At 35.0% G+C, this 27,344-nt stretch overlaps 2 protein-coding genes across 5 annotated transcripts; both read right to left on the bottom strand.

Annotated features, from left to right (window-relative positions):
- Window positions 1-1,458: 1,458 nt before the first annotated feature.
- Window positions 1,459-2,416, bottom strand: LOC147274121 (late embryogenesis abundant protein At1g64065-like). Its single transcript, XM_086228451.1, has one exon. It carries the CDS (start codon window positions 2,208-2,210, stop codon window positions 1,662-1,664), a length of 549 nt encoding a protein of 182 aa, XP_086084577.1. The 5' UTR covers window positions 2,211-2,416; the 3' UTR covers window positions 1,459-1,661.
- Window positions 2,417-4,566: 2,150 nt separating this feature from the next.
- LOC147274120 (respiratory burst oxidase protein F) lies at window positions 4,567-15,051 on the bottom strand. Of its 4 annotated transcripts, none has more exons than XM_086227894.1 (14): window positions 14,157-15,051; window positions 13,815-13,974; window positions 13,568-13,616; window positions 12,547-12,660; window positions 11,150-11,572; window positions 9,655-10,041; window positions 9,466-9,561; window positions 8,853-8,968; window positions 8,451-8,618; window positions 8,192-8,351; window positions 7,803-8,000; window positions 7,580-7,708; window positions 6,950-7,146; window positions 4,567-5,107 (listed from the first exon to the last, which is right to left on the bottom strand). In XM_086227894.1, exons 1-13 carry the CDS (start codon window positions 14,824-14,826, stop codon window positions 6,970-6,972), a joined length of 2,847 nt encoding a protein of 948 aa, XP_086084020.1. In that variant the 5' UTR covers window positions 14,827-15,051; the 3' UTR covers window positions 4,567-5,107; window positions 6,950-6,969. The 4 variants fall into 4 exon arrangements, with proteins under 4 accessions (XP_086084020.1, XP_086084021.1, XP_086084018.1 ...); XM_086227895.1 differs by lacking the exon at window positions 4,567-5,107 and adding an exon at window positions 5,124-5,275; XM_086227892.1 differs by lacking the exon at window positions 4,567-5,107 and adding an exon at window positions 7,236-7,314 and having other exon boundaries at window positions 6,258-7,146; window positions 14,157-15,046.
- Between the last annotated feature and the right edge of the window lie 12,293 nt (window positions 15,052-27,344).

The raw sequence follows: 27,344 nt of genomic DNA, 5'->3' as shown, positions 1-27,344 counted from the left end.
CAGTCTAATATTCATTGAGGTTGGGATGTGATTCAGCCCATCTCCTTTTCTCTTGGGCCCAAGTCAAACAATTCAAAGGACTCGAGTCTAATATTTTGGGAAGCCAATTAATGTAAGAATTTGTCATTTATTCATCTATACTTCTATCCTACACCTTATTTATTGACAGCAAGTAAAAATTAACATATCATCTTCCACATAAGTTGGGATTAATAACTTGGGATATAAGATGGTGTCTCTATCATTATTGAGGAAAATAATTGATAATTGTCTTCTATTTGTGTCTTCTCTTTTCTCATATCCAAAGAGATGTATTGGTTAATAATTAGATTCATCGTATATTTATTTAATAACAATTAAATAATTGAATGATTTTTAATTTTTAATTTTTTTTTGTAGAAATATTTTTAAAGAGATAATTTAAAAAATGAACGTTTCTGATCGTGAGATTATACTGCAAAATAAACGATAAAAAAGAATGCACAAAGAAAAAACAACTAGTATTTCTCTTTGGGAAGGTGCTTTACTTGTATAATGAGATTGGACCAATTGAATGATTGAATAAAACAAACACCTAAAAAATTAGTTTTTGCACACATTTCTTTTTCTACGCTTTTCTGATAAAACAAATGCACCATAAAGTGAAGAGCACTTATTTACTCCTGTCACATTTAAAGTGATAGAGATACACATTATTTATAAATTTATGTCTCCTAAAACAAGTAGGTTTCACATTTTTTAAATCTTCCTTCTTTTTTTTTTTTTGGCCAAGGAATCATCCTTCTTCAACAAAGGAAAAAAAAGCCAAGAAGGTAGAGGGCGAGATGAAACTCATACTTTGTCATTTAATGCATAAAGTAATGCAAACTCACATTGATTTAGAACTCACTCACTTTCTTCCCAATGAAGCTGGGCCCACATTTATTAAAATTTTGAAGACCACTTGCCAAAAACCGATGGATAAAACAAAATTTGATTATTTTGTTGTCCATCTTGAAGTCTTGCTGATTCCCTTTTCTTTTTTTTTCCTGGGACCTTGTCCTTAGAATTTTTTTATTCATCTGCAACCATGGCTGGGACCTTGCCCCTTTCGTCTTTGGCGGCCTGTTTAAGTGTTTAACTACGAATCCCACGAATCCAGTTAATAAGCTTTTTTAATGGACAATATAATGGTTTAGGTAGACCTTAATTATTCTTAGGGAGCAAATTACAAAAATAACATTGATTATAATAGATGTTATAATCACATGTCCGATGTCAATTTCCAAAACCCTGTTCAAAACCATCCTAATTAACTTCATATTCACTAATGCATACTCGAATTAACTTCAAAAAATTAAAATTTGAGGCTGCTAGTAAGTAACTACATATATGCTGATTTGAGGTTAATAGTATGTTGCCTAGTTAAACCTTTCACTACCCAAAGAAGCATAAATTACTCTGAACTCCATATGAATATAATCGTAAAAGAATGTGTAATCAATATAACTGAGCAATCCAGAAGCCTACTACAAACTACATCTGCAACAATGCCCAAATGTAAAACAAAAACACAAAAAATACACAAATCAGAGACTTAACATAGCAACAGTCCCCTTGAAAAAAAATATATCAAACAGAAACAGAGTAAGTAACCAAAAACACAGAGGAATTCAATTCCATCACTTGCACTGCAAATCCTTGACAGTCTGTTCAACCAAACTGACTGACATGGTGCAGCTCATTTTGCCAGACTTGTTCTTCTTGATGATCTTTATCAACTCCACTTTGCCTTTCAAGGTGGCCTCACTGGTCAGCGGCAAGACCCCTGCGTTTATGTCACTTCCAAGTTTTGAAGTGTCTGTAAGCTTGTCTGTGCTAATGCTAATGGTAACATCAGTTCTTCTGGTGGACCTAGCCTTGGCTTTATTCTTCACAATATTGGCCTCCCCAATTGCTTGGCCTTGATACAAGATGGTGACGGTGCTGTCCTCGTACTTGAAGTGGCCAAAGTTTGTGTTCTTCACTGCAAATTTGGTCACCAAGTCCATGCTCACAGATGCAGAAGTACTGTTGGAGCTGCTGAAGTTGTCTGCTTGCACAGCGCCGAACCTCACTTTGGGACCCTTTACTTTCATCACGGTGAGTGCAAAGACCGTGATGACTATGATCTGAAACACAATGAAAATGGCAACATATGCCAGGCACTTTCCTCTTCCTCCTTTCTGCATTTTGTGTGTATGAATGTTTGTTGGGTATGTGTTTGTGTTTGTGTTTGTGGAAAAGAGAAAAACTGGGTCTTTTGCTCTTGATGTTTCTCTTTATTGGGTACCAAATTGAATTGTAGAAAGCTGTGAAGAGGTGGATGAGTGCTTGAATGTCTTTGGAGGCAAGGGTTTGCTGTATTTATAAAGTCTTTGTGCTGTCTAATACAAGTTAAAACAGCTTAAGGAATGCAAGTGGAGACATATGATTTCTTTAATATGTTGAAAATTTATTTGAAGTTTGATTTGTTCTTTGTTGATATTTCAAAACGTGTTTGGAAGACTTTGACCGATATTGTACTAATTATGACAGAAGCTTCTATAAAATATCTCCACCATTAAAACCTAACTCTTTTATCTTTCTAGAAATGCACTGTTCTCCTTTCAATTTCTTGAGCTTACTATGTGGACCAATAGGGTACGGACTCCCCCGAACATGAGAAGTGAAAATTGTAGCAGTTTATGTTTAAAAATTGTAAACATGGGAAAAATTCTTGGTTTGGAATGGTGTGAATCAAATACAATTGTTTTATATTAAATAAATAATTGTATTTTTAAATATAGAGAAATGATAGGTGTCTTTTCTTTTATGCCTTCTCTCTTCTCCTATTTATTTCACAATATAGTCTCACGATCGGAACTGTTCATTTTCTAGATCACTCTTTAAATATCATCTCTACAAAAATTTGAATGAATAAGAAATCGTTTAGTTATTTAACTGCTATCAAATAAATAGACGGCTTTTATAATAATTAGATTCATCGTCTATTATCTCGGATGACTAAACGATTTCAGATTTATTTAATTTTTTACATAAATGATCTTTATAGGGTGATTTAGAAAATGAACGGTTCTCATCGTGAGATTACACTGTAATATGAACATAAGAAGAGAAAAGACACCTAGCATTTCTTTATATTAAGTGGAATGTTTTATTAATTCATAGCGTAATTTAAGAGATAAAACTTCACATCTAGATACGTTTATTAAATTTTTCATCATTATTCATTCGAACATTCTTGTTATCAAAAAGTATAACATGTTATATTGTTAGCCTGTCAACTAATATTACATTTACAAACCTAGCCAATAATAAGGAGATTATAACCCTAAACACCTTCTTCCAACTCTTAACAACCTACAGTCCAAAACTTAGGGAGTTTTGAGAGATTGAGTCGTGGCCCTTGAGGGTAAGAAGGACTTTTTGGATTGTCAAGTGGAGGGGGAATTCACGTAAAGGTACGTGGCTATTCTCTTCTTCTTATCTTGTGAATGAGAAAGACCCCTTGGCTTAGAATAATTGAAGTAATAGAGTTAACGACTCAAACGTGTGGCGTGCGAATGATAAAAAAAAGGAAAAGAAAGTCTGTCATTTTGGAAATGTCCGTGAAACAGAACATAGATGAGCGTAATAATCAAAGACCCAATTTCCTAATCCTATGAAGCAGCCAACCATTGTAGACTTTTTTCGTTGAAACTTGGAACTAAATACGGATAATGGGTCCTGCTATTATTGAATTTCATCCATTTGTTGCCTTTATTATTAACAACAGCAAACACCATATTATATGCTCCTCTAGACTTTATTTATCTACTCTCCCTCTAAATATTCAAGGCAGCACGTCATTAGAATTTAACATAAAATTAGAGTTAAAGATTCATTACTTCAACCAACCATAAATGATAAACAGGTCATGCCCATGCATTAGTGTCTCAGATCAATAATTAATTCCATTATAACACCATAAACTTGTTTAAGAATAAGAGAATCTCAGTATTAAGTTTATACATGTGGCCATGTCGGTTAACTCAAACAGGATGCGATCAATGCGATAAATAAACAAAATAAGATATTTATCAAATTATTGAAAGATATTAAATATGTGAACCCAAAATGACAGACCATGTCTATTGCCACCTCTCATAACAATGCGCTTGCTCTACCAAACACCCAATCATGACCACGGACTCAAAGCCCTCAACGTTGACTGTGGGATTGAACTTTAATGTTCGACAATTTAGGGGTTTCCTTTGTTCAGTTTATGCTATTTTTGTACACATCGACTTTCTTTTTGCCCCGGTTACACATTTGACTTTCAACCAACAAAAAAAGGGTAGGACACTAGCAGTTTAAGCCCACCATATATGGGCTTTCTCAACTTAATCCAAAAGTTTATTTGATACGGGCCATTGAGTTTAATTGGGCCCAAAATATTTGTATTTGAAAGTAGCAAACAAACTTACATTTCGTTTGATTTTAAGCTCAGCAAAGATTATTCCGACCACCCTTTATTACTGAGTTGACCATCTTAACATATTTTGGACAAATTTTTTATATTTTACCTTTTTTTGCAAAAAAATATGGAATCATCCAGACCTATTTAGTAGTATGTCATCAAAATATACTAAGGAGTTCTGCAGTTTACAGTCGAATATAATGACAATGTTCGGCAAAATATTGCTAAATGTCTTTTTCATTTTCATTCAGTGATTACTTACATAAAACTTCGCCAATGTTCGGCAGTTAGATGCTGAATAACCACAAACATTTCGACAGACAAGTATCGAATGACTCGATAAATAAATTTCAAATTTTTTATTTTAATAATAAAATTATAATTTAAAAATAAGATGGTCAAATCAGTAATTTAGAGTGGCCGGAATAACATGAGCCTTTAGACTCCTTTCCTTAGTCACATCTATTGCCAATTTTTTAGCATGGTGATCCCTAGGTTGCAGCACGTCTGGCTACAGTTGTCTCTACTGATGTGGGTCATGGTGGTGGGATATCTCCAAATTTTGATGTAATTCTTCAATTTCATATAGGACCGGCAAGTCAGGAGCAACCACAGTACTATGATTATCTATAAAAGAGAGAGAGAGAGAAGAGAGAATTCAAATTTAAGACTTCTTCCAAAATAAGAAAAAGAGGGAGATATGTTCACTTCACTAGTAATAGCTTCTTTGGCTTGCGGTCACTCAAAGGATTCACAAATCCTTGGGCTCTTAAGATTAAGGCCAACAGTTTTACCCTAAGGAAAAAAAAAAAAAGAAAAAAAAAAAAGATTAAGGTGAACGGTGAGATCAAGAATATTATACCGAAGATTGTCTTCTTATAGTTTCAAGTAACATGGACAAAAATTATTTAGTTTAGTGCATGACATCTAATTTTTTCTTGTCCGGGGAAGTCATAAGTTCAAATTTCATAAATATTGCTGAATTTGGTTTGGGCTTTATGAAGTCGCTTAGCTAGGGACCACCCGACCAAATTTGACCAAGCCCAAATGACATCAAATTGATTAATTTAATTTGCAAAGCCCTTAGGGAATCAAACTTGTGCATTCAATTCACAAGTCACAGGCTAACAGTATAATTGGTGGTTATGGTAACGTAACAAGTAATGTACCATACAAATTCTAGCTATAGCCCACCTATAAGGTGCAACCTTTGGGCTTTGTAAAGCTAACATGGAGCCAACAAGAGGCCTACATGGGGTTAGGAATTCACATGAGGATTGGAAAACTTCAGCCCATAATAAACAGAGGTTGGGCTACAATTTCATGTGTTTGTTAAATACTAATCCACTTGAATTCGATCTATTTATTAATTATAATATATTCGAACTGACTTACATATTTTGTGTACTACAAGCCTAAGATTAGGACTCCTTATTTCTAAACTAAAGATTATATGTGATGGATTAATGGTGTGAAACTAGCAAAGTTTTTGGGTTAGGGTTTACACAAATGTAACTTAATCATGTCCCAAGTTTTAAAGTATAAAGATATATGATTTTGTATATAATTGCATACTGTGCATTCGTCAAAATTAATAGTAGTGCATATCCTTCATAAAGCTAGAAGGCTTGGAATTGTAGTTAGGATTCCATTCCTGCTAGGAAGACTGAGACATTTAATCATTTAATAATGGCTATATTTAACAACCGAGTGTGATTCAAGTACTAAACTAGAGCATATAATGCACTAATTCTTTACTTTACACTGGATGCCAAAATCTTCCAAAAGACACTGAAATATTATGTTGCTTTCATATGGATCTCCCCACCACAATGAAAAAAATAGAGTATGATCCACATTTATAGGCAAAATTCTATTATTGTAAAGTAACCTATAAATAAATAATGCACTGCATGTGGTTCTCTGCACCTTCACATTCTAGAAGGATTCTCTGAGCCCACTTCACAAAAAGATGGAGATCATTTCTGCAACAGACAAACCATGTCACTCCCACCACCTCCATAGTCCGTAGTCCACAACCTTCCTTTCTAACTTTATCCTTTTCCAAACTGTCTTCTTCTATCCCCACCAATGAATGTCTAGCATGCAGGCTCAGTCATATCATTAGCAACTGGGTCAACTTCTCCATTGTAGTTGTACCGCACTCACTAGCTAATAGCTCCCCAACAATGACATTTTAGGTCACTATCTAGTTGTTACATGTCACCTATGATCTGTGGCCATGTGTACAATGCAGGACCAATGCAGCATGAAATTCCTAGTCATCTCACTAACCAGAATATTTCTTCTGGTTGTGCTTGGTACTTTAGTTTATATGGCTAAATAGTGATATTTGTATAAATATATATACTTCTTTTTTTCTTTTTTTCCATTTTCTACCCAAGACTGTACAGAATTCCTTTTTTTTTATTTTTTATATTAATCTAAGAATATTGCAAAATTTCTTACTCTGCTAGTGAAGGGAGGTGTTAGAGATGGATTTGAATGGAGAAGCTGAGGCATAAGCTGCGGTTATGTATGTACTCCCAGAGTCTTTTAAAAGTGCTCCTTGTGGAATTCGAACTTGGTTGAACCTTTCTGATTGAAATCATAGCAAAGTTTGCTGAGTTCTTTGGCCAAAACTGGTGCTCCACAATAGAATACCCCTGATCCAATATTTTAACACAAAGAACAGTATTAGGACAAAGCAAAATCTGGTTATATGTCTTTTATAGGCTCTGGGAGATTGACTCACCTATCCTTGCACTACAGTGCTTGGAACAGGTTTTTGAGAAAACTTTCTTCCAATTAGGTCTGGCAAAATGGGTGCGCACCTAAGCATAAGAATCAGGAACAAATCAGTAAAAATATACCTAGAATCTTATAAATCAAGTGAGAAGTAAAATGGATCATTTTGTCCACCCAGTTTTGGTGACTTTTTCTAGGATAGTTTGGACAAAACAAAATCCCAAGTGAAAATGTTATATGTAAGAAGCAATGACATTAAGGCATTGGTTGCAGCTTTAATGCCACAGAATTCTAGGATGCAAGGAGAAATGTTTGAAAGATTAAGAGAATGACAGAGATCAAATATCCTACCCTTGTGCCAGACACAATGTCGACCCCATTCTTAGCATGGTTGAGAGCTTGGACCATGGTGATGAGTGTTGATCGAGCATCGCCTTCCTCATACACGCTAGTCAAATAGTTGTGCATCTCAATGACACCCTAGAATTAAATCAAAAGTCATGACAAAGTTAACAATAAAGAACGTCATGGTCACCTATAAATGTATGTACTTCCAGGGAACATTTCCAATTACCCTTTGGTCAAGCTCTGCAACTTCATTCATCACTCCTTTGAACCAATCAAATGAACCTTGCTCCCTAGTTACCCAATAAAAGTAGGCATTGGTGGTCTTCAGAGTCTTTTTCCGTTTTGGATAAACCTTGTTGGGATTGGAAGAATCTGTACTCCCAGCACTTAGGTCTGAATTTCTACTGAAATCTGAGACAGAATCCTGAAGAGAAGAAAGCAGAATTGTGAGTTTGGAAAAATCAGTCAGATCGATACTCATTGACTCAAAGGATGTTGGTGACCAATCAACACAGATTGAAAAGTATAATATGCATGACACTTCCATGAACTTAGCAGGTTGGGATAGTGAAGTAGTAGCAGTACAATAAGCATAATGGCACAAGCTACACTTACTGCCTGCTCTTCCATTTTGACAATATTGTTGAGCAAATCTTTCAAAATACTAATGAAAGGTGTTGCGCCAATCCCAAGACCAACAAGCAGCAGGACATCATATTTCCGGTAGTCTTGTGCCGGGGCACCATAAGGCCCATCTATTAAAAGCTTGGGCAAACTGTTGTCCAAAGAAATTAAATTTAGCACTATACCGAAAATATGACCAAAATGAAGGAAGAAATGGGACATTATAAACAATAATTAGCATAATATACACCTTGTCTTGGTTGTTTCATCAGCCCTTAGCAGGCCACTCTTCCCAGCTAAGGGAGGCTCACAGGCTTCTGAGAAAACCCTCTTAAGCTCTTGTGTCCAGTCACCAAGCTGACGGATGTGAACACTAAGGTAGTCATCGCCGGGAGCAGATGTAATGGAAAATGGATGCCTGACATACATAAAAATAGCCTACTAACATTCAGAATGAGAAAAGCAGAGCACAACACGGATATAGAAAAACAATACAATATTATTAGACAGGGGTTCGAATATCTCAGGATAAACATAATTCTTATAGTTTTACCATAAAGTATGAATGATTGAGTCCAGATTGGGAAGTTGACTCAGATTTTCCATAAGAAGAACATATTATTCGTGAATTGGTATAACCATGGTGACTTACCACTCAAAGGGAGAAACAGCTGGGCACTGGACAAACATGTACTGTCCACTTTTGTATTTAAACTGGGACGGCTTAGACATTTGCAATGTGAGGACGTTTCCAGGATAAATAGCAACCTACAAGTTCAGAATTAAAGAGAAAAGAACAATGTCAAAAATTAAAACATTTCAGCAACAAAAAGGACCAAACTGTAGGACCGCATCAACATCCATGGATAGTAGAAAGATAAATATCTCTTAACCAAAGAAAAAAAGATAAATATCTGATAAAGTGGGACTCATAATTCAGAAAAACTAGAACTAAACAAGACTGTAGATTCAGAGAATGCAATTTGTGTGGAAACCACTAGCATTCAACTATGTGCCTTGAGAACTCCTTCGAATACCACACAGGATGCACATTAATTAGCCTAGAAGTGTCTAATAAAGTAAACATATATGCAGCCAATGGCCTAATGGAACCTCTTTGCCTTTAAAAATTTAAAACAAGACTGGAAGATCAGTTGTGAGGTTAAAACCCCAGTTGTTGCATGTGTAACTTATTAGAAAAGAAATTGCACTATATGTTAGTTTTCTAACAAACAAAATTTATGTATTAATGCACTTATGCTCACCTTCAGAAGACGGACAGTATAGAAGCCAGATCGGAAGATTCTCAGGGTCCTTTCTCCAGCATATAGTAAAACTGGAACAGCAAGATACATCCAAGTCTGAAAACATGAAGATAACGCTCTTAAGCAATTAAAAATAATGATCCTATTATTGAAAATATATATATTACTAATCATTGGAGAGATTTATACCGTCTTAAGGTACCATTTGTGCACGAGATAGAGGAAAACGCCATGGACAATGAGCAAGATGTAGACAATGACAAATAAGTGATGTGAATACCAGAAGGCATTGAAGCCAGTGAGCCTATTAAAGGGCTTGGGGAGCTTAATGAGGCTCCGCCTGAACCATCGTGTAGCAAGTGTGAAAGCAATTGCCATGCATATCACCATGGTAATTCCAGTCATGCCCTCGGCCCCTTTAATCAAATCTATGTATCTGGGTTTATGTTTTCCAAAGTCGTCATGCAAGTACTCCTCATAGACTGTCTCGGACACCTTTATAAGCCTTGGAAAATCACATGCAAGATGGTTTCCAGCATGGAGAATGACACCAATTACAATGGCTGCAGCAATGGTCTGCACAGATTATCAAAAGAAAATTCAATTTAGAGGGATTACATATCATGTTAGGCTTCCATAGAGTGAGAATTGAGGTTAATTAGACGGGGTTTAACAAACTAATTAAAATCAGGACCTCTACAAATCAACTCTGTTGACATTCTTGCAGTTAAACTGTCTCACTTTGATGTGTCATGGTACTTCAAGGGTCTTAGCCAAACCTTTATACATAAAGAGATATCTATGTCACAATGCGATCAATGTGTCATTTGAAACCATTACACCAGACACGGCAGTGAGGCACAATGCATTGATGTCATATTCTAACAAACCCAAGTGAACAGAGGAAATCATCCGTAATTACCTCGTCAAAATTATTGGAAAAAAGAAAATATCAATACTAATGGCTATGAATAGTCCTGTGAGCTTCCCCACCTTAGCCTTATCCCTTAAGTTAAAAAAAAAAAATGTCAAAATTATTTCAATGACCAACCACGGTTATGGCCCAAAATTAAAAAATTATCTGTAATTAAAATGATCAATGCTCAGATTGTGTGATTCAATTATTGAAACTTAAAACTAAATGGACATAAGAAAAAAAAAACTTCAAATTAATTTTGGCACCTCAACACAGGGACAAGTATTATGTATGTTATCAATACCGAATGTGTGTGTGTGTATATTTTCTTTCTTCTTTGCTAATAAGATAAGGAAAGTGTTTTATCTTTTTGTCTGGAGCGAATGTTATAACCTTCTCAACACAGACAGAAAGCAATCTCATGTAGGGTCTCTGAGCATATACATGTAGTATGCGTATAAGTCTTGTCTGGTTTCCACTATCTGATTTTTTTTTCTCTCACCCAAAGAAGAAAAGGTATACATAGAAAGCTATTTATTCGCCAATTTTTGCTTCGTGCAGGAAAAATAAGTGCTTTCCATAGACGTGTACCAAATTCACCATCTTTGTGAGCAGCAAAACACGTAATGGAAACGTATTTTCATTATAATGGCTGAGGTCAACCCTCGCGTAACTCGCGTTGACCTTAAATAAAGTCCCCTCTAGATGGGTCCCAACTCCCAACGTATAAACGAAGCAAAGAAAGATAAGAGTTGTTGTCGTGTGTACCTTGTGGAAGTTGATGTTGTCATCAAAAGGCACACAGTGGCCCAGCCTGGTGGACCTGAGCCAAGTGATAGTGTTTCTACAAACGGGTAAGAGCACAAGAGCCATGTTAAACTTCAAGGTCTCAGCCGCACCCTTAGACGTGAGGAGACAGTAACCCATTATCTCGAACGCGTTTTTCTGCTTGTACTGAATGAACTTCCATGTGAACAGCCCAATCATAATGGCCACCCACAATGTCAAAACCCAGATTCTCTTCCAGTTCTCCTGCAAATAGTAGAGCAACTTGGTGCTCAATCTGCGGATTGGGCTTCTCCTTCTCAGCCCTTGGAGGTTCTGGCTCAAGGCTTGGCTCGTGTAGCTCAGGGCTTGGCTGTAGTTTAGGTACGTGTCCTTCTGTAGCAGAAGCGTCTCCAATTGCCATAACTGCATCATCGTCATCATCAGAGATTTGACGGGAACCATGCAAAAGATATCAGAAATCTGCATGATGTCAACTCTTGACACCATGCGTGCCTACGTGTTTGAGTGAGAATTAAGCATTATTTGATAACCATGGAAGTCCACTTGGGAACACGTACAACTACATGTGAACGTCAGAAACGCCACTTTTCGAGGCAGGAGTAAAAAAGCAGGTCAATCACATATTCACATGTACTGGTGAAAGTGTAGCAGGTGAGGACGATTTCAGACTATGATTAATTCACTTGGCTTTGATTTTTTATAGTGTTTGAAACAGTCATAGGATTTAGATATAGAAAAAGATGCATGGCGATGCGAATGACATATCGCTAGCTTAGGAAAATTCTTCCACTAGCTTTGCTTTTGGAACTGGGCCACCTATTTTTTAACCTTATTGATACATTTTTGCAAAGCTAGACAAAACAGCATGTCCCTATCAACTTAATAGCATTTGTCTGAAAATTGAAGTATAAATCCAGAAAAAACACAAAATATTGTCTTCTTTTTTTTTGTGGGATAACAAAATATTGTTCAACTATATAGCATAGATGTTCCAATTGAAAGATGAGCTTGTTTGGCACCAAACCAGTTAAGTTGTTCTTGTGATGAGAGTTTGGTGTTTCTTCGTGCACAGTTGAACAACATGATAACCCAGTTGGTGAAATTTTAAATATGTATCTCCTAACAATGGACATGGAAGGAAAATTCTAACTCAAATGGTGCAGAAAAGTCTAACTGGTCAAGGCCCTATTTGACCATGTACACCCAATTAAGTATGTGAGACAACTAATTTGCACAAAAAGTCAAACTATTTTGCCTCTAGTTTTTGAGATTTAATAATAAATGGTAGTATATGTATATAAGATAAAAAATCCAACAAAAAGTTGTGACACACAAATAGAAATATAAAAACTATTCAGATATAACTAGGGACGCACCTCAATGTAGCCAAGTCTTTCAGGATCTAACTCTTCCATGATCAGAGCTGCATATTCCTCTGCCTGTTCCTTCAATCTTGATAGCTTGTTTGCAGAAGCACTCAGCATGATAATCTAAACATTCAAAAAATATATATAAATAAAATTAATCAAATAGCCAAGAAAAAAAAAAAACTGAATATAAATAAAGTTAAAATTTTTCCACCAAGTATGGCTTCTCCTTTTTGTGGTCTGCAAACACTGACTTCATATTATAAACTTAATTTTATGATAATAAAATATATTACAAACTTAATTTCAACAAAAGACTGAATCATTAATTTGCATCATTTGATGACAATTGACTAAAAAGCCCCCACCAACCGCACTGAAAAATGCCTTAAAATGATTCCCAAAAATTTGGTAAAATGAGAGAATTCGAGATGCCATCTGTCCAATCTCATCAAACTCTCGATCAAAAGAAAGAGACCTGGTGCACTAGCCCCCGACTAATAATAGATAAAGATGCTTACGAACATGGTAAACATCATAAACCAAGAAAACTGATCAAACATGCATTTTAATTAATTCCTTTATTATTATTGTTTATTGCAGTGTGGTAGTTAGTTTTGGAATTTCATGGATTTAAGCTCACCCAATCCCGCCCACCGTGGATTATTATAACCAAATGACACCCTGTAGACCATGAAACAAGAAGAAACTTATGCATGTACAATTAATATAGAGTGCTCAAATGGGTCATGACTCTAGACAGTGCAGGGTCGGCTCAACCTTTATTTTTTTCTATTTTTCTAATTTCTGGAATCCGAACGTAGAGTAGCTCATGAACATGATTGGGTAGCACTATAACGTTATTCATATTCTCAATTTGTCAATTTTTCTGTAAATATTTTAACATAATAAAAAATTAAATTTGGCACACATATGACAAACTGAGACCGTGAATAACAGGTAAGCAGTATTTATTGTTAATTTAATGTGGCTGCTAATGCAAGTTCAATGTTGACAGAAAAATATATACCTCTTTTACTTGTTCTTCAGTAATTCTACCATCATCATTCTTGTCCACCCTGTGAGATAAAAAAGGAATATAAAATTAAAATTAAATATTATCAATAACTAATAAGTGACATACTAATAAAAATGGGGAATTGGAAAAGACAGTTTTGGCCCCTTTATCCAAGTGTTGGAATTAAAAACAGAAGATTAAAATCATGTAAAACAAGGTTGAAATGATTAATTGTAGTAATTAATTAATGAATGCGTACATGTCGAAGAAGATCTGAAGCCTTGAATCAAAGCTTTGATCGGAAATTTGGGACCAAAACTCATAAAGCTCGTCCTTGCTGATTTTCTCAACCTTCAATCTTCGTCTACGACCAAGCGCATCGAACAGCTCCACAGCAAACTCTTTTGAATCTCTCATTCCTTCAAAAAACAAATAAAATTTTTTAAAAAATTATTAATTACTGTGCAAATATTACGTACTCTAACAAACTATACGGCGATGAAGGTGAAGAGTTTTTTTCTTGTTTCCAGAAAACAGGAAACGCATTTTCGAAAATCTGAACGGAATTGAATTCCACAATGCGAAGAGAACTGATTCGAACCTATGCATTCAGCGAAATCGGCGCGGTAGAGAAAGCCGTCCTTGGCGAGCTTGTTGAAATTGCTCTCGACTTCGTTCCATGCATCGACGCCATTGGTCTTAGTACTCTTGCAGTTGCTGATGAACCTCAATCCACGAAGTGCTTTCTGAGCGCCGGACCGAGTCCGATCCAGCTGAGCTCGCTGCCGCCTCAGAGCTCGAGCCGCCAACGCCGAGTCGTATCCGGCGCCGGTGGAACCGACACCGGCATTCTCAGAAGCCGAAGCGGAAGCCGAGAGCACGCGAGAAGCATGACCGTGGCTCCACGAAAACCTCCGAAGCTCGGCCTTGAGCTCCTGCGAGAACTGCTTGGCCTTCGCCACCGCCTCGGCTTTCAGCTCCTGAGAGAATTGCCGAATCCGACTATTCGATGAACTTCGCCTTATCGTCGACGGCGACCTCGACGCCGAAGCCGGAGTACTGGCAGGTCCGGCACCGACTCCGTCGTCGATGTGAATCACGGTGGCTGGCTCAACGCTGCGAAGCACAATCGTGTTGTCGTCTTGTAAATCGAGTGTTACCTCGACGAACTCCTCGCCGGCCAAGCTGGACTCGGTCCCCGGCGACGATCCGGCACTGACCGGCGATTTCTCCGGGACCGAGTCGGAGGCCCATCGGCGATGAGCCCTCATTGGTAAAGGAACAAACTGATTAAGATGAAACTGAGTCTAGTACTTATTGATTGGGATGATAAATATTTATGTATATATATAATATAAAAATCTGGTGGTGCGCGCCTAGCTAGTTATAATGGTCTAAATGCAGAGGGAGTGAATTTTTTTAAACAAGCGATCGAAGTGGTCGCCGAACGCGTTGTTAGAGAATCTCTGAGAGAAAAGAAAAGACATGTACGCGGAGCGCAGCAATTAGAGAGAGGAAAAGCAAGAAACAGACAAGTTTGTTTGTAGCAGAGAGAGCAAGGGACCCAAACCCAATACAAAGGGACCATACAATAACACTACACCACCACCGAATATACATACATAAAAATATTATAAATATTTTGTGTTGTATTATATTATATCTACGTGTTTTCTAATTAAATTGCGCCACTAACAGAAAGCTATGGTATGTGTGTGGATTTTCTTTATATCTTCCCTCTTCTTTTTTGGATTTCCATCCAAGGAGAGAGGAGAAATAAATTCATATACGTACGTACCGTCTCAATAGTCAATTATTGTAAGAAAATAATAAAAATTCATGAGAAATTTTTTAATAGAATTGTCTAACTCTGTATATGTACGATTATCTTATGTTACAACGTCATATATATTATTTATTTTAAAACATTGTAAATTTTACTTGACATAAACATACATGTAAATATATAATTAGATATCATACAAAACACGTGACACGATTGTCTTATTAAAGAATCTCTCAAAACTAACTAACAATATACACTTGTTTTATGTAAAAGAATATTTGAAAAGAGTGAAAGTGAGACCTTTTATGCACAATATTTTTTTCACAAATAATCACATAACATAACTAACAAGTAAGAGATTGAATGTGAGAAAGTGATTTTATATAACAGTTTTATACAAGATTTTTTTCGAAAGAGAGTAGAAAGGAAAAGCGAATTTCGTACTTCTCTCTTGGCAAGGCAGGGTGGGAAGGAGTAGGTGTGGCATCGATGATTCTGGGTTTCTGTGGTCCACGACAACAATTACTTGAGTGAACCCAAGAGGCATTCATTTTATTTTTCTTTGCTGAAATGACTATGAAAATGTGAAAATGATTTCCAAATACATAGAAAAGAACTATAGAAAATGTTTAAAAAAACTCTTGCATAATTATCATATATATTAGCGTAATTAATTGTTTTTAATTTAGATTTAGATATATATCACTGTTATATCTACAAAAAAAAAAAAAAAAAAAAAAGGATTTAGATGCCATTGTGTAACACTGACATTGATAAAATCTAAAAGTGGGATGAGTTGTCCAACTTAAAGGGAAGCCGAACAAATCCGTGCATGGTTTTTTTTTTTTTTTTTTTGGACTTATCTCTCAATGACTCAAAAAATAATAATACATCACAGAGTTTTTCTTTTATAAAAAATAAAAAGATAAAAATTGGGGTAGAATTCTTTTATATTTTGGTTGATAGATTTGAGAAACTATAACAAGAAAGCTTTCTAATTTAGAAGGGAATTAAAAACTTCTCAAGCTTGAGGTAGGTGGATATTTGAATACGTATATAGACTGCTCGTCCATATCTAGATTATTGCTTGCAATGTATTATTCTAGAATGCTTAATTTCTTTTATGGTTAAGGGCCTAAGGCCCAAACAACCAAACGATAACATCTAGAGAATGCTTTCATCACATTTCAAAGATTGTAGTACAACATTTTCAAAATTCAACTCTACATTTTGTCACTTCTGTACTGAATATATAGAAACATTTTTCTTAGTGAAAGTGATAGAGTACTATTACTTCTAGCTAGCAACAAGTACTTTTGTACTTCTTCTTTTTTTATCTTTTATGTTTTCTTAGGCTTTATTTGTATTTATCTTAACGCGGACTGTACAGTCTGTACATATTGATTCCACACAATGTATGAACAGGAATAGAACTAACGAAGTTTAATATATAATATAGTAACTTATATCATATTTTTCTTAGGTACACATTACAACTTAGATTATGACTTTGCACTAACCCCTCATAGCATTTTACCTTAACTGGCTCGAAACTTTGACTCTTAATTTTAATCTGAAATTCACTTGGAAACCCATCCTCATATATGTAGGATGATGAGTTACAGCTCATTCCTATATAAGCCTACTTCTTAATTTCAAATTAACAAAATATTGCATGTCTCTATCTGAAGGTGAATTTGAAAATAATTTCCACATAAAAACCAACGTACATAACATCAAATATCAATTAACAAAAAAATAAGTAAAGAAGTTGAAGACCACCATAACAGTATGCCTTGCTATACCAATTCAAAAGGAAATATATTTGAACTCTAGGTGTACCATATAATGCATATTCTTGTCACTATTTCGGAAAATTGAAGTTATTGTATGTAACCGCGCACACTGTCTACTGGGGCAACTGATCTCACGTACTAAGTTAATTTTGAGTTAAAGATGCAGCATTTATTGCCTCTATTTTCTTGAATTTTTCCTTAAGAGAGAGGGGCAAGACATGCTGGACACATTTTTGTATGCAGCAGTGTACGTAGTCATTTTTGTATGCCAGACAAATTTTTACTCCGCCACTGATTGTACATATATATATATATATGTGTTATATATAAAATTTAGGAGATATATGTACGTAGGTCTCACTATTATGTAGTGAGATGTCTCATATGCATATTGCGAAAAGGTGATAACATCTTGATCAATATTTTAATTAGACTCTGTTTAGTTAGCGATTCCAGGCTTGTGAATGGGTGTGAGATTCTATCATGTTTTGTAAGCACACATACTCATGGGAATGTGTTACCTTTTACATGAGTACGTATGAGATACCCATAAAGGCGAGAATTTAAAACCCTTAGACCTTTTTGAGTCTGCGCGCTATTCCCATCACTTGATAAAATATTTATTGTTGGTGCTTATTACCAAATTACCCCACTAAAAATTAAAATACTATTTTATACACAACAAATTAGGGTATTACTGGAAAATAAGTTTTGATTCCTATTATTGCACCTAGTTACCATTTCCAATATTTCTAAACATTGTAATGGAAATTATTCATTCTCATCTCCTTGGAATGAGCATGGGTATAACATTTCCAAAAAAACCAATCCGTGAACTAAACGAGGCGTGAAATCAAATACATTGGATTACATGTAAAAAATATGCACATTTGGAATGTACAAATTCATACTGCAATGCCTGCTCACGTATACCATATTAATTCATTTATAACTAGTTAAATGTTATACAATTTATTATAAGGCATGGGAAGTTCTCAAAAGGTTTAGCGTGCATTCAATTTTAACCCAAAATATGGAGGAAAATTAATTAAGTCCATATAGGGAGGTTAGGTTTTGCCAATATAGGAAGGTTAGGTTTTGATCGATCATGTTCATAGTGTTGTTCACTTTACGTACCAACTTATAGGCAGGCATGCTTCCCATGCCTAAAGGGATCGATGATGTTAGTCATACCAAAAACGAAAGGATAATGTCATGATGGGGATGAGTGACATTTTATTCATAACCTAATTTGTTCATGTACAATTCATGGGATGGTTTTTCTATATTTGAAAATGTGCTCGAATATTCGGTTTCTCAAATTAGTTTAAATACTTCTGAATATTACAATCACATGGTAATTAAGAAAAACAAAGTTTGGACTAGCACCAGAATATAATTAGCATAATAGAAAATTGTTAAAAATCATATCTGGAATATGAAAAGAGCATATGAAAGAAACAAACAATATTCAACCTAGTTAATGGGAAAAAGAAAAAAAGGGTTTTAAAAACATAGCTTAGGGTCAAACTCAATTCACTCTAAAAATCGATTGACCCATGGGAATGAATGAGATTTTCCTTTGTCCTTTTAATTATATGCGATAGTTTGCCCCAATCACAGCAAATAACTTGTTCTCTAAGATTTCTCTAAAGCTAAAAAGTAAAAACCAATATTCTCACTAGCCTTGGAAAAAACACATACCCACTTGAAAAGCACCCATCACCGACGCTTTAATTTGCTAACTGAAAAATAAACGAGACATAAATAAAAAAGAACTGCACATGTGAGTTGATGTTGTTCGAGTGGCGCCGTTCGATCCCCAAGGTATATATGGTTTGAAAGGTCGATAGACACTATTCGAACGCACATGCCATTTCCTCAATAGTAGACTTAGTAGTTATGAACTTATGAATTGCATTAATTAATTTTACCATAGGGTGAAACATATATAAGTTATAACATCCACATGTTATTTGTATTAATTTAAAGGAGACTTAGAGTGCAGTCCATTTTATGAGTCTTTTTTAGATTAAGATCGATAGTGATTTAAGGTTTTTAATTAAGTCTTTTTATTTTTCTTCTTTATGTTAGGTTTTAACTCCAAGATTTTGGCTCCACCCAAAATATCGAAGTTAAAACCTAACATGTAGCATCTACAAATTTCATTCTACACCCTAGAAGGGGAAATACCCTTCAAATCGGGAAAAGATTTTATTATGAATTAAAATGATTTTTTTATAAATTAAAATGACTTTATTATGAATTAAAAAAAAAATTTTATAAATTTTAAAATACTCCGGTCTCCATCTAAAAACTATTTTTCTAAAGAATCTAAGTATAATTATCTTTTAATTTAATTAATATGATTCAATTGGGATCCAGCGAGGACTGAAAGGGAGTTCACCGAATCACCCACCTGCTGCATTTTGATCGGGCTTTATTTAACACCTGCCAGCCAACATTCTGTGTGGTGAAGCATGGATAAATATGGTAAGCGTAAAATTCTTGTGTGACACATTTTCCCTCTATTTGGAGGTCTTCGGGTTGCTATATCCATATATGCATGTTCTAGCTTATATTGAATCGTTGTTAGCTGAGTCATGTTGGAATATTATATCATATATGTCCTATCCATAAGGACAAAATAAAAAATAAAAAAAATACTAGACAATATTGCAAACGTATTAGTGGCTTAATTATGTTACCTTGTATAGACTTTTTTTGGGTTACATGGGTCTTATAAAAAAAATAGAAAAAATAAAACCTCTATTTCAAGATCAAATGCCCCAAAATGAAAATTATTGTACAAAAATAACTTTTTGTCCCCATAAATTAGCTAGACAACCTACGACTTTTGCATGAAAACAATTTCATTATACCCTAGATCGACCTCATCTTAATCACATCTCAGACTCATGTAAAAAGATTATTGATGGACCCTTTTCTTGTGAGAGAAGAGAGATAACTTACATGCTTATTTAGTTTTTAGAATCTACTAATTGTCCAATATGATAAAAGTCGGTTGCAATATTAGCTTCTGAAATCAGATCAATCCATTAACCCCACTTATTTTTTAACTCGCAAGAAGCATAGTGAGACGTACTATATATACCTACTTTTCTCTATGTCTAACGTCTGCATTTGTCTACTCTCTCGACTTGGAGGATGAGATTGCACATGATCATAAAAGATGGTGGCTGGCTTGACACATTAATATTAGCCCCCTCCGGCCTTTCTTAGCATTTAAATTTTGGGTTTCAGTAATTGTGTAACATATATAAATGTTTTATAAAATGAGACCATATGATATCAGATACAAATTTGGGTGAGTCAAGTCCAATTCAAATAAGATTTAGAACACAGCCAAATGATGCGATCAGGTTTGAATATGTTCAATAAAAAATTAGATAAACTAGCATTCCATCTTGACCCCAAATACTGTAATTGCGTAGATTCACCTGTGGCATTAATGTCACAAAAGGCCAGGCACAAACGGCCACAATGGATAACCAAAGTATATATAGCACATATATAATAAGTTGTATATATGTGACTGAATTAACTGATAGAATTAGAGCATCCAACCCAAAACCAATTGGCAATGGGTGGAGAGGCCCAAGACTTATAAGCACATATGCTAAGCCTTAGTTTTCCGATGTGGGACATTGCTCCACATTACTCTCAACACACCCCCCAAACGTGTGGCGATATTTTGAGCCTTACACGTGAACAAATTGTATTGGGTGACGTGGGAGCACGTGTGGCCGTTGGGCCTTACACGCGGATAACCTGGCTCTGATACCATGATAGAATTAGAGCATCCAACCCAAAACCAATTGGCAATGAGTGGAGAGGCCCAAGACTTATAAGCACATATGCTAAGCCTTAGTTTTCCGATGTGGGACATTGCTCCACATTACTCTCAACATGATAGAATTAGAGCATCCAACCCAAAACCAATTGGCAATGAGTGGAGAGGCCCAAGACTTATAAGCACATATGCTAAGCCTTAGTTTTCCGATGTGGGACATTGCTCCACATTACTCTCAACACGCCCCCGCACGTGTGGCGATATTTTGAGCCTTACACGTGAACAAATTGTATTGGGTGACGTGGGAGCACGTGTGGCCGTTGGGCCTTACACGCGGATAACCTGGCTCTGATACCATGATAGAATTAGAGCATCCAACCCAAAACCAATTGGCTATGGGTGGAGAGACCCAAGACTTATAAGCACATATGCTAAGCCTTAGTTTTCCGATGTGGGACATTGCTTCACATTACTCTCAACATTAACTAATTAATAAGATTGTCATGTTTCAGGAATCTGGGATCGATCGATGTTGACAGTAAAATTGGAGAGATCTTAAAAGCTAGCCCAAGTTTCAACAGAATTTGCGGTGGGAATGGGATTTTGCATTCATAAAGTGTGCATAAAGATATTCCATGAAAGAGGGTGACATTTGTTCATATTAATATATACCAGGAGGTTCTGTTTGTTGCAAGGGTTGAATAAGTTAACTAACAAGATTTAATGTGTAATATTGTACGTGAAGATAAATAATGTTTTTAACTTGAAGGAAAAAGATAGATCAAGTATAAATGATTGATATCTAAAACACATCCCCAGATGCCATTTTTGTGAGGGATTAAAGGAGATAAGTGTTAGATATCAACCCCTGATACCTAATTCATCTTAAAATTATAAGTTAAAAATGTTTCTTTAAATACACGTAAATTTAATTATTTAACATATTTAATCTAATTTTAAGCACTAAACAGCCGGATAGTATCGAACTGAACTGTACTCAGAATTACAGTCTATATATATTAATTGTGTGGGGTTTTCTGAACTCTTTAGCACGATTTAAGCATCCTATTAGAAACATTGAATTAATTGACTAATTTTTTAATTCATCATGAAGGTTGAGGCCACTTTTAGCTGTTAGTGGCAATTAGCTAGTTTGAGGCGTCAGTGGGTTTCATTATTGGCGTCAAAAAGCAGAAACGTACAATGCATATGATCATATATCGGAAGAGTAATCCCAAACAAGTTCATGTTCTGAAAGTAGTAGGCAGAGAATAATTCTGAAACAAAGAACTTGGAAGGAATTAGGTGGTGAATAGGTGGGGTAGCTTCTAGAACATGTTTACGTACAAAGCCCGCAGATGACAAAAAGGTCCTCGTCCACGGCCACCAAGGACGTATACATTAAGGTCAATTGCTCACCAACTCTACTTGTATCCGAATTTTTGTATGCTTGGTTCTCAGTAACTGCACTCCGCCAATCATTCTCATGTGTGAATGTTAATTGGGTCCCCTTGGCTGTGATCACATTAATGAAAGAACTACTCTAAGAATCAGAGAAAACTAGAAAAGGAAGAAAAGTTGAAGATTACACAGAAAAGAGAGATCCTATTACAATATTCTAACAAATTCCACGTGTCACAATCTTGTAAGTCTACTAATAACTAAGTCACAAACCACTAAGTGATTGCCATCTGTTCAGTCAACAGGCTGCACATATATATTATTATTAATTAGTAATGGATTCATTTTTGTTCACCATGATAAATAATTAACACGTATCACTTGACCACCTTAATTACCATTTTCATTTGTCTAGCTAGCATTTAGTAACAAGTACTAGCAATGCAACAGCTGCTTTTGATTTGGTTTTAGAATCAGTTAATTGCAAAATGTTAAAGTTAATACGCGTTAAATTGCGATTGGCTTACGATTAAGAATCAACCAAACATTTTTAGATTAAAATTGCAATTCTCGAGATATTTTTGTAGTGCACAACTATTTGCGACGCGTACGTCTCATAGAAAAATGAGGAACCAAGAGCAAAGCAGTGAGCCGCGGTCCATGTCAACCAGGCAGTCGTAGTCTCACCCGTTACAGTGTGTCAATATTTTCCATTTGGGGGTTGGTAGGGTTAATTAGCTCCAATTATTGAATATATACAACAAGATGCTCGTCTTGACCACGTACCCCTTATTTACTTTCTTGATCCATGCCATACGCAAAAAGACACATTCCATTACCTCAAAGACTCTTAACTGAAAGACCTTCTTTCATTTCTACTGTTAAATCAGATGCCTCAGTAGGTTATAGGTTTAGACTCCGCAAACAGTCTTAGTCTGTATCCACTCGTCCTTGGGCTCTCTTAGCCCATAAGGTGTGCCACTATATTAACAAGAATACAAGACAGAAAAACCACTACTCATCATACCACAAGAAGTGTCATATACATAGATACGAAGCTTTGGAATTAATTATCAATTTTTTTAAGTTCTAGTAGGATAATCAATTCCTAATAATGGTTTTCAGAGGCTATCGATTTATTATGTTTTGGTAAATTTTAGTTATAAGTCATGTATCATATACGATGTTCATGACCGCTTTACAAGTGCTCAACATTTGAGGCCTAATCTAAATGCAGGACATCAACAATACCTTATGTTTGCGGAGTCTATGAATTTGTGATTGCAAATTTCAATCCGGACTTGTAGGTCGTGGCCCAATCCAAGCCTATTAGTCAACTAGCCTGGTCTGACCATCCTAATAGAGGGGTTCAAGCCTGCACCTTGCTTTTGGGCCTGACCTGGACCATGGCGTCAGCCCATTTTCTCGGATTGAAGGTTTGCCTGTAACTAGGCCCATTTGTTGACTAGTGTAAAACTTGGTTCGGGTCCAGATTTTCTTAAACCTACTTAGTCTCAAATTTGTGTTCTAAATTTAGATCCTAAATATCGTGACAGTGTTTGATGGATTTATAATTGGGTTCACTTTAGGCCTTATTTATTTACAACAAATAAAACACTTATACATATACTTGTCACATCATTTGAGAATCCTAACATTATTCATACGTGCACACCCTCTAAATAATGGCTGAATATAAATGCAATGTGAATAACTTAAGCCCAATCTAGATCGAGTAAGGTGCTTTTACAACCCAGACCCTGAATTGGGCTAACACTCAAGCTTGTGTAACCTAAACCCAATTCAGACATTGGATATATATATATATTTTTTTTTTGTCAAGAATGGCGTTGGGTAAGTGTAAGTTTGATTTGCCCAAAAAAAAAAAAAGGGTAAGTGTAAGTTTGAGTGAACCTTTTCTCTCATTCGAGTTGAGAAGTGAATTGTGGTATATTCTCCTGAAGGAATACCTCCTCCTACAGTCCTACTCCATCTCATAAACACTTGTCCTTCTAAATATATGTCCTGTTTTATTCATTTTAAGTATGAATTGATTATATTTATTTGAAATGAAATGATAAAGAGGATATGCGTTTTGTGAAATATGGAAGGAGTCCTTCTAGGGGAGGAGCAAGCATTGTTCTTTTGAGTTAGTGTTGGGCTATGACCCATAAAATTTATATCTATCTTTCTTAGAAAAGAGCTTCAATAAGAAAGAGACATGGATTTATATAATTTTACGAAACAACTCCTAGAAACACATGACTAAAAGTATTATTACTTTTCACACAGTGTTGGCTTTAATTAATTAGTTTATTAGTATGTATAGATATGCCTAGTTTACTAGTATAAGATTCAGTCAAAGAATCAAAGATGATCAAGCATATGCATATATATAAGGAACCTAAAAGGTGCCAAGTCGCTGAGTTTTCAACAAGCAAACACACACGTGGTGGACTCCCAGTTGATAGCATTGCATTTATTCTAAATTTGGCAGTGAATAAAATCTGAGAGGGGTCCCTCATCCTGATTTAGTCGGATCCCAAGCACTGTTTTTTTAATCCAGTCCCATCTGCTGTTGATGAGTCAGATATTCCTGAACAAAGTATTCATTGCATGTATGATGTATCCCACCAGTCATCTGGGTGTCCCTAGCTTCGCTCCCTTCCCATACAAAATGTTAAAACATGAATGAGAATGTTATCCTATCTGGGTGTCTTTAATTTATTTATTTTTATTGATTTATTATTATTATTATTTTATAATGTATTTCATGATTGAAACTGTTCATTTTTTAAATCATATTACGAAAATTATTTCTACAAAAAATCAATCAAATTAAAAATCGTTTGGTTATATTAATGTGATTGAATAAATAAACTGTTTTGATAATAATTTGATTCACTGTTTGTTTATTTGATAACGATTGTATGACCAAATGATTTTTGATTTAATTGATTTTTTACAAAGATGATATTCAAAGAATCATCTAAAAAATAAATGATTTTAATCATAAAAATAAACTACGGAATAAGAATAATAAAAGAGAAAATCGATGAAAAAGATAAATTGAAGAAAGTAGATAGCATTACCCTTATCGTATGTAAGGAATGTGTGCGTGGAAAATAATGGTACATTTATGTAATTGAGTCTAATAGGGTAAGATGTGAGTGTGATTAGGGTTATATGTGAGTGTGATCAAGGCATAAATGCCCACATGACCAAGCAAAGAGGCCTACATAATCGTCAACCAACCGCCCATTCGTGCTCATGACTTAGGCCTAGTTTAGAATTGTAGTGTGTTGAAAATAAATTGTTTATTTTCAAAACTTTGGTGTGGGGGGTTGAAAAAAGCAAGTCGAGGGGTGCTTTTCAAAACTGTGGAGTGGGATACCATTTTTACACTTGCAACATTTTTAAAAATATAATTTATTAAATACTTTAATATTATTTTTTACACTCACAATATTTTTATAAACACAAATTATTAAATACTCAACTATTTTATTTCATAAAAACTTTGTCACACCACACATCAGAAAACAATTTTTTTTTGAGCAAATTACTTTGTTAGAGCAAATTTTCCTTAGAAAGTTTATGCTCTAACAAAACATTTACTCATATATATGTCAAGTTCTGAATGATGATGGATTAAGTTTATGCTAGTTCATGTTATATATTTCGTTAAACTCAACAAACTCTAAATTAACCCATAAAACCACAAGTTATCTAATTTGTTGAATAATTAAGTTTATTGCTTGTAATCTAGAAGGATGCTCTGCTAATTAATATTCTAGTGTTAGCCATTTGTATCTGTTAAGGAGAAAAAATTTTATGGCACCGTCTAATTTGTCTATCCCGCCCTTTCATTAGGTAAATATAAAAATTACTTTCTTGTATAATCAGTGACGTGCAGTAATAGTAGTAGTCTAAAAGGGTGGTAGGGTGGTGGTGATCAGCCAAAACACAAGGCCAATGCGAGTTCTGGGCGTGTAAAAATTTGGTTGGTTTTGCAAACTCAGCCATATTGTCTGGACATGTTAATTATAGCTACTAGTATATATAGCCAAGTTGAAAAGGAACCGAATGCATAAACAATTTGAAAAGTATTGAATGGAGAAGTAAAGGCAGAAGAAAGTATCATGAAAATTAGAAAGATGGGGTTCAAATTCAAAGCATAGTCAGAGTCAGTCGGCTGCTAATAATAGCAAAAGAACCCCGAGAAGATCTTCTTAGAGCCACTAGCCAGTAGTTAGAGAACACATGCCAATTAATACATCATATTTTAAAGTGATTAAAATTAGATGAACTAAGAGTCTAAGAGTCTATACCGGCCAAAAACAAATTAGATGAAATATGTAGCATGTAAGAGCTAGCTTATTAAACAAATTATACCAGGTGGGGTTGTTCCAATGTGAACTTTTGCATTTCTATGGGCACATTTTTTTATGAAGAAAATGTTGTAGTTGTGTAGTTGGATACGACTATACAAGTTATAGACGTGAAATAAATTTTACATTAAAAAGTGATATAACAATCTATTTATTTATATAATAAAATAGAACGATTTTTAAATTTTAAAAAATATCTCCGGATTGAAATAGTTGAGATCGTTTCGGCTTAAATTCAATAGTCATTTATATATTTTTCAATTTACTTTTCCGCCTATAAAAATTAGTTTTTCGCCTCTATTTTCTTAATTAATTTTCTCTGAATTTCACATGTTTAATTTTTTTTAAAAAATTTGGGTTGAACAACTAGGTTTGTTTGTATTTGTGATTTGAGAACATAAATATAAGAAGCATATTAAACAGATTACGCGTGCCAAAATATTATTATTTACGCAATAGAAAGAGCCGCTTCACACTTGCAGGAGCGAATGTAGAGAGGCTTGTAATATATAAGTGAGAAATTAACTATTAATAATATGTACCAAAATTGTTTAAAATAAAACTTCCCACTTGAATATATTTATTAGATTAGATATCACCT

This window comes from Dryas octopetala, chromosome 9, assembly GCF_963921425.1.
Source record: "Dryas octopetala chromosome 9, drDryOcto1.1, whole genome shotgun sequence".
NCBI lineage: Eukaryota > Viridiplantae > Streptophyta > Magnoliopsida > Rosales > Rosaceae > Dryas > Dryas octopetala.
Note: the sequence above shows the minus strand (reverse complement) of the source record. Positions and strands in the feature narration are given on the sequence as shown.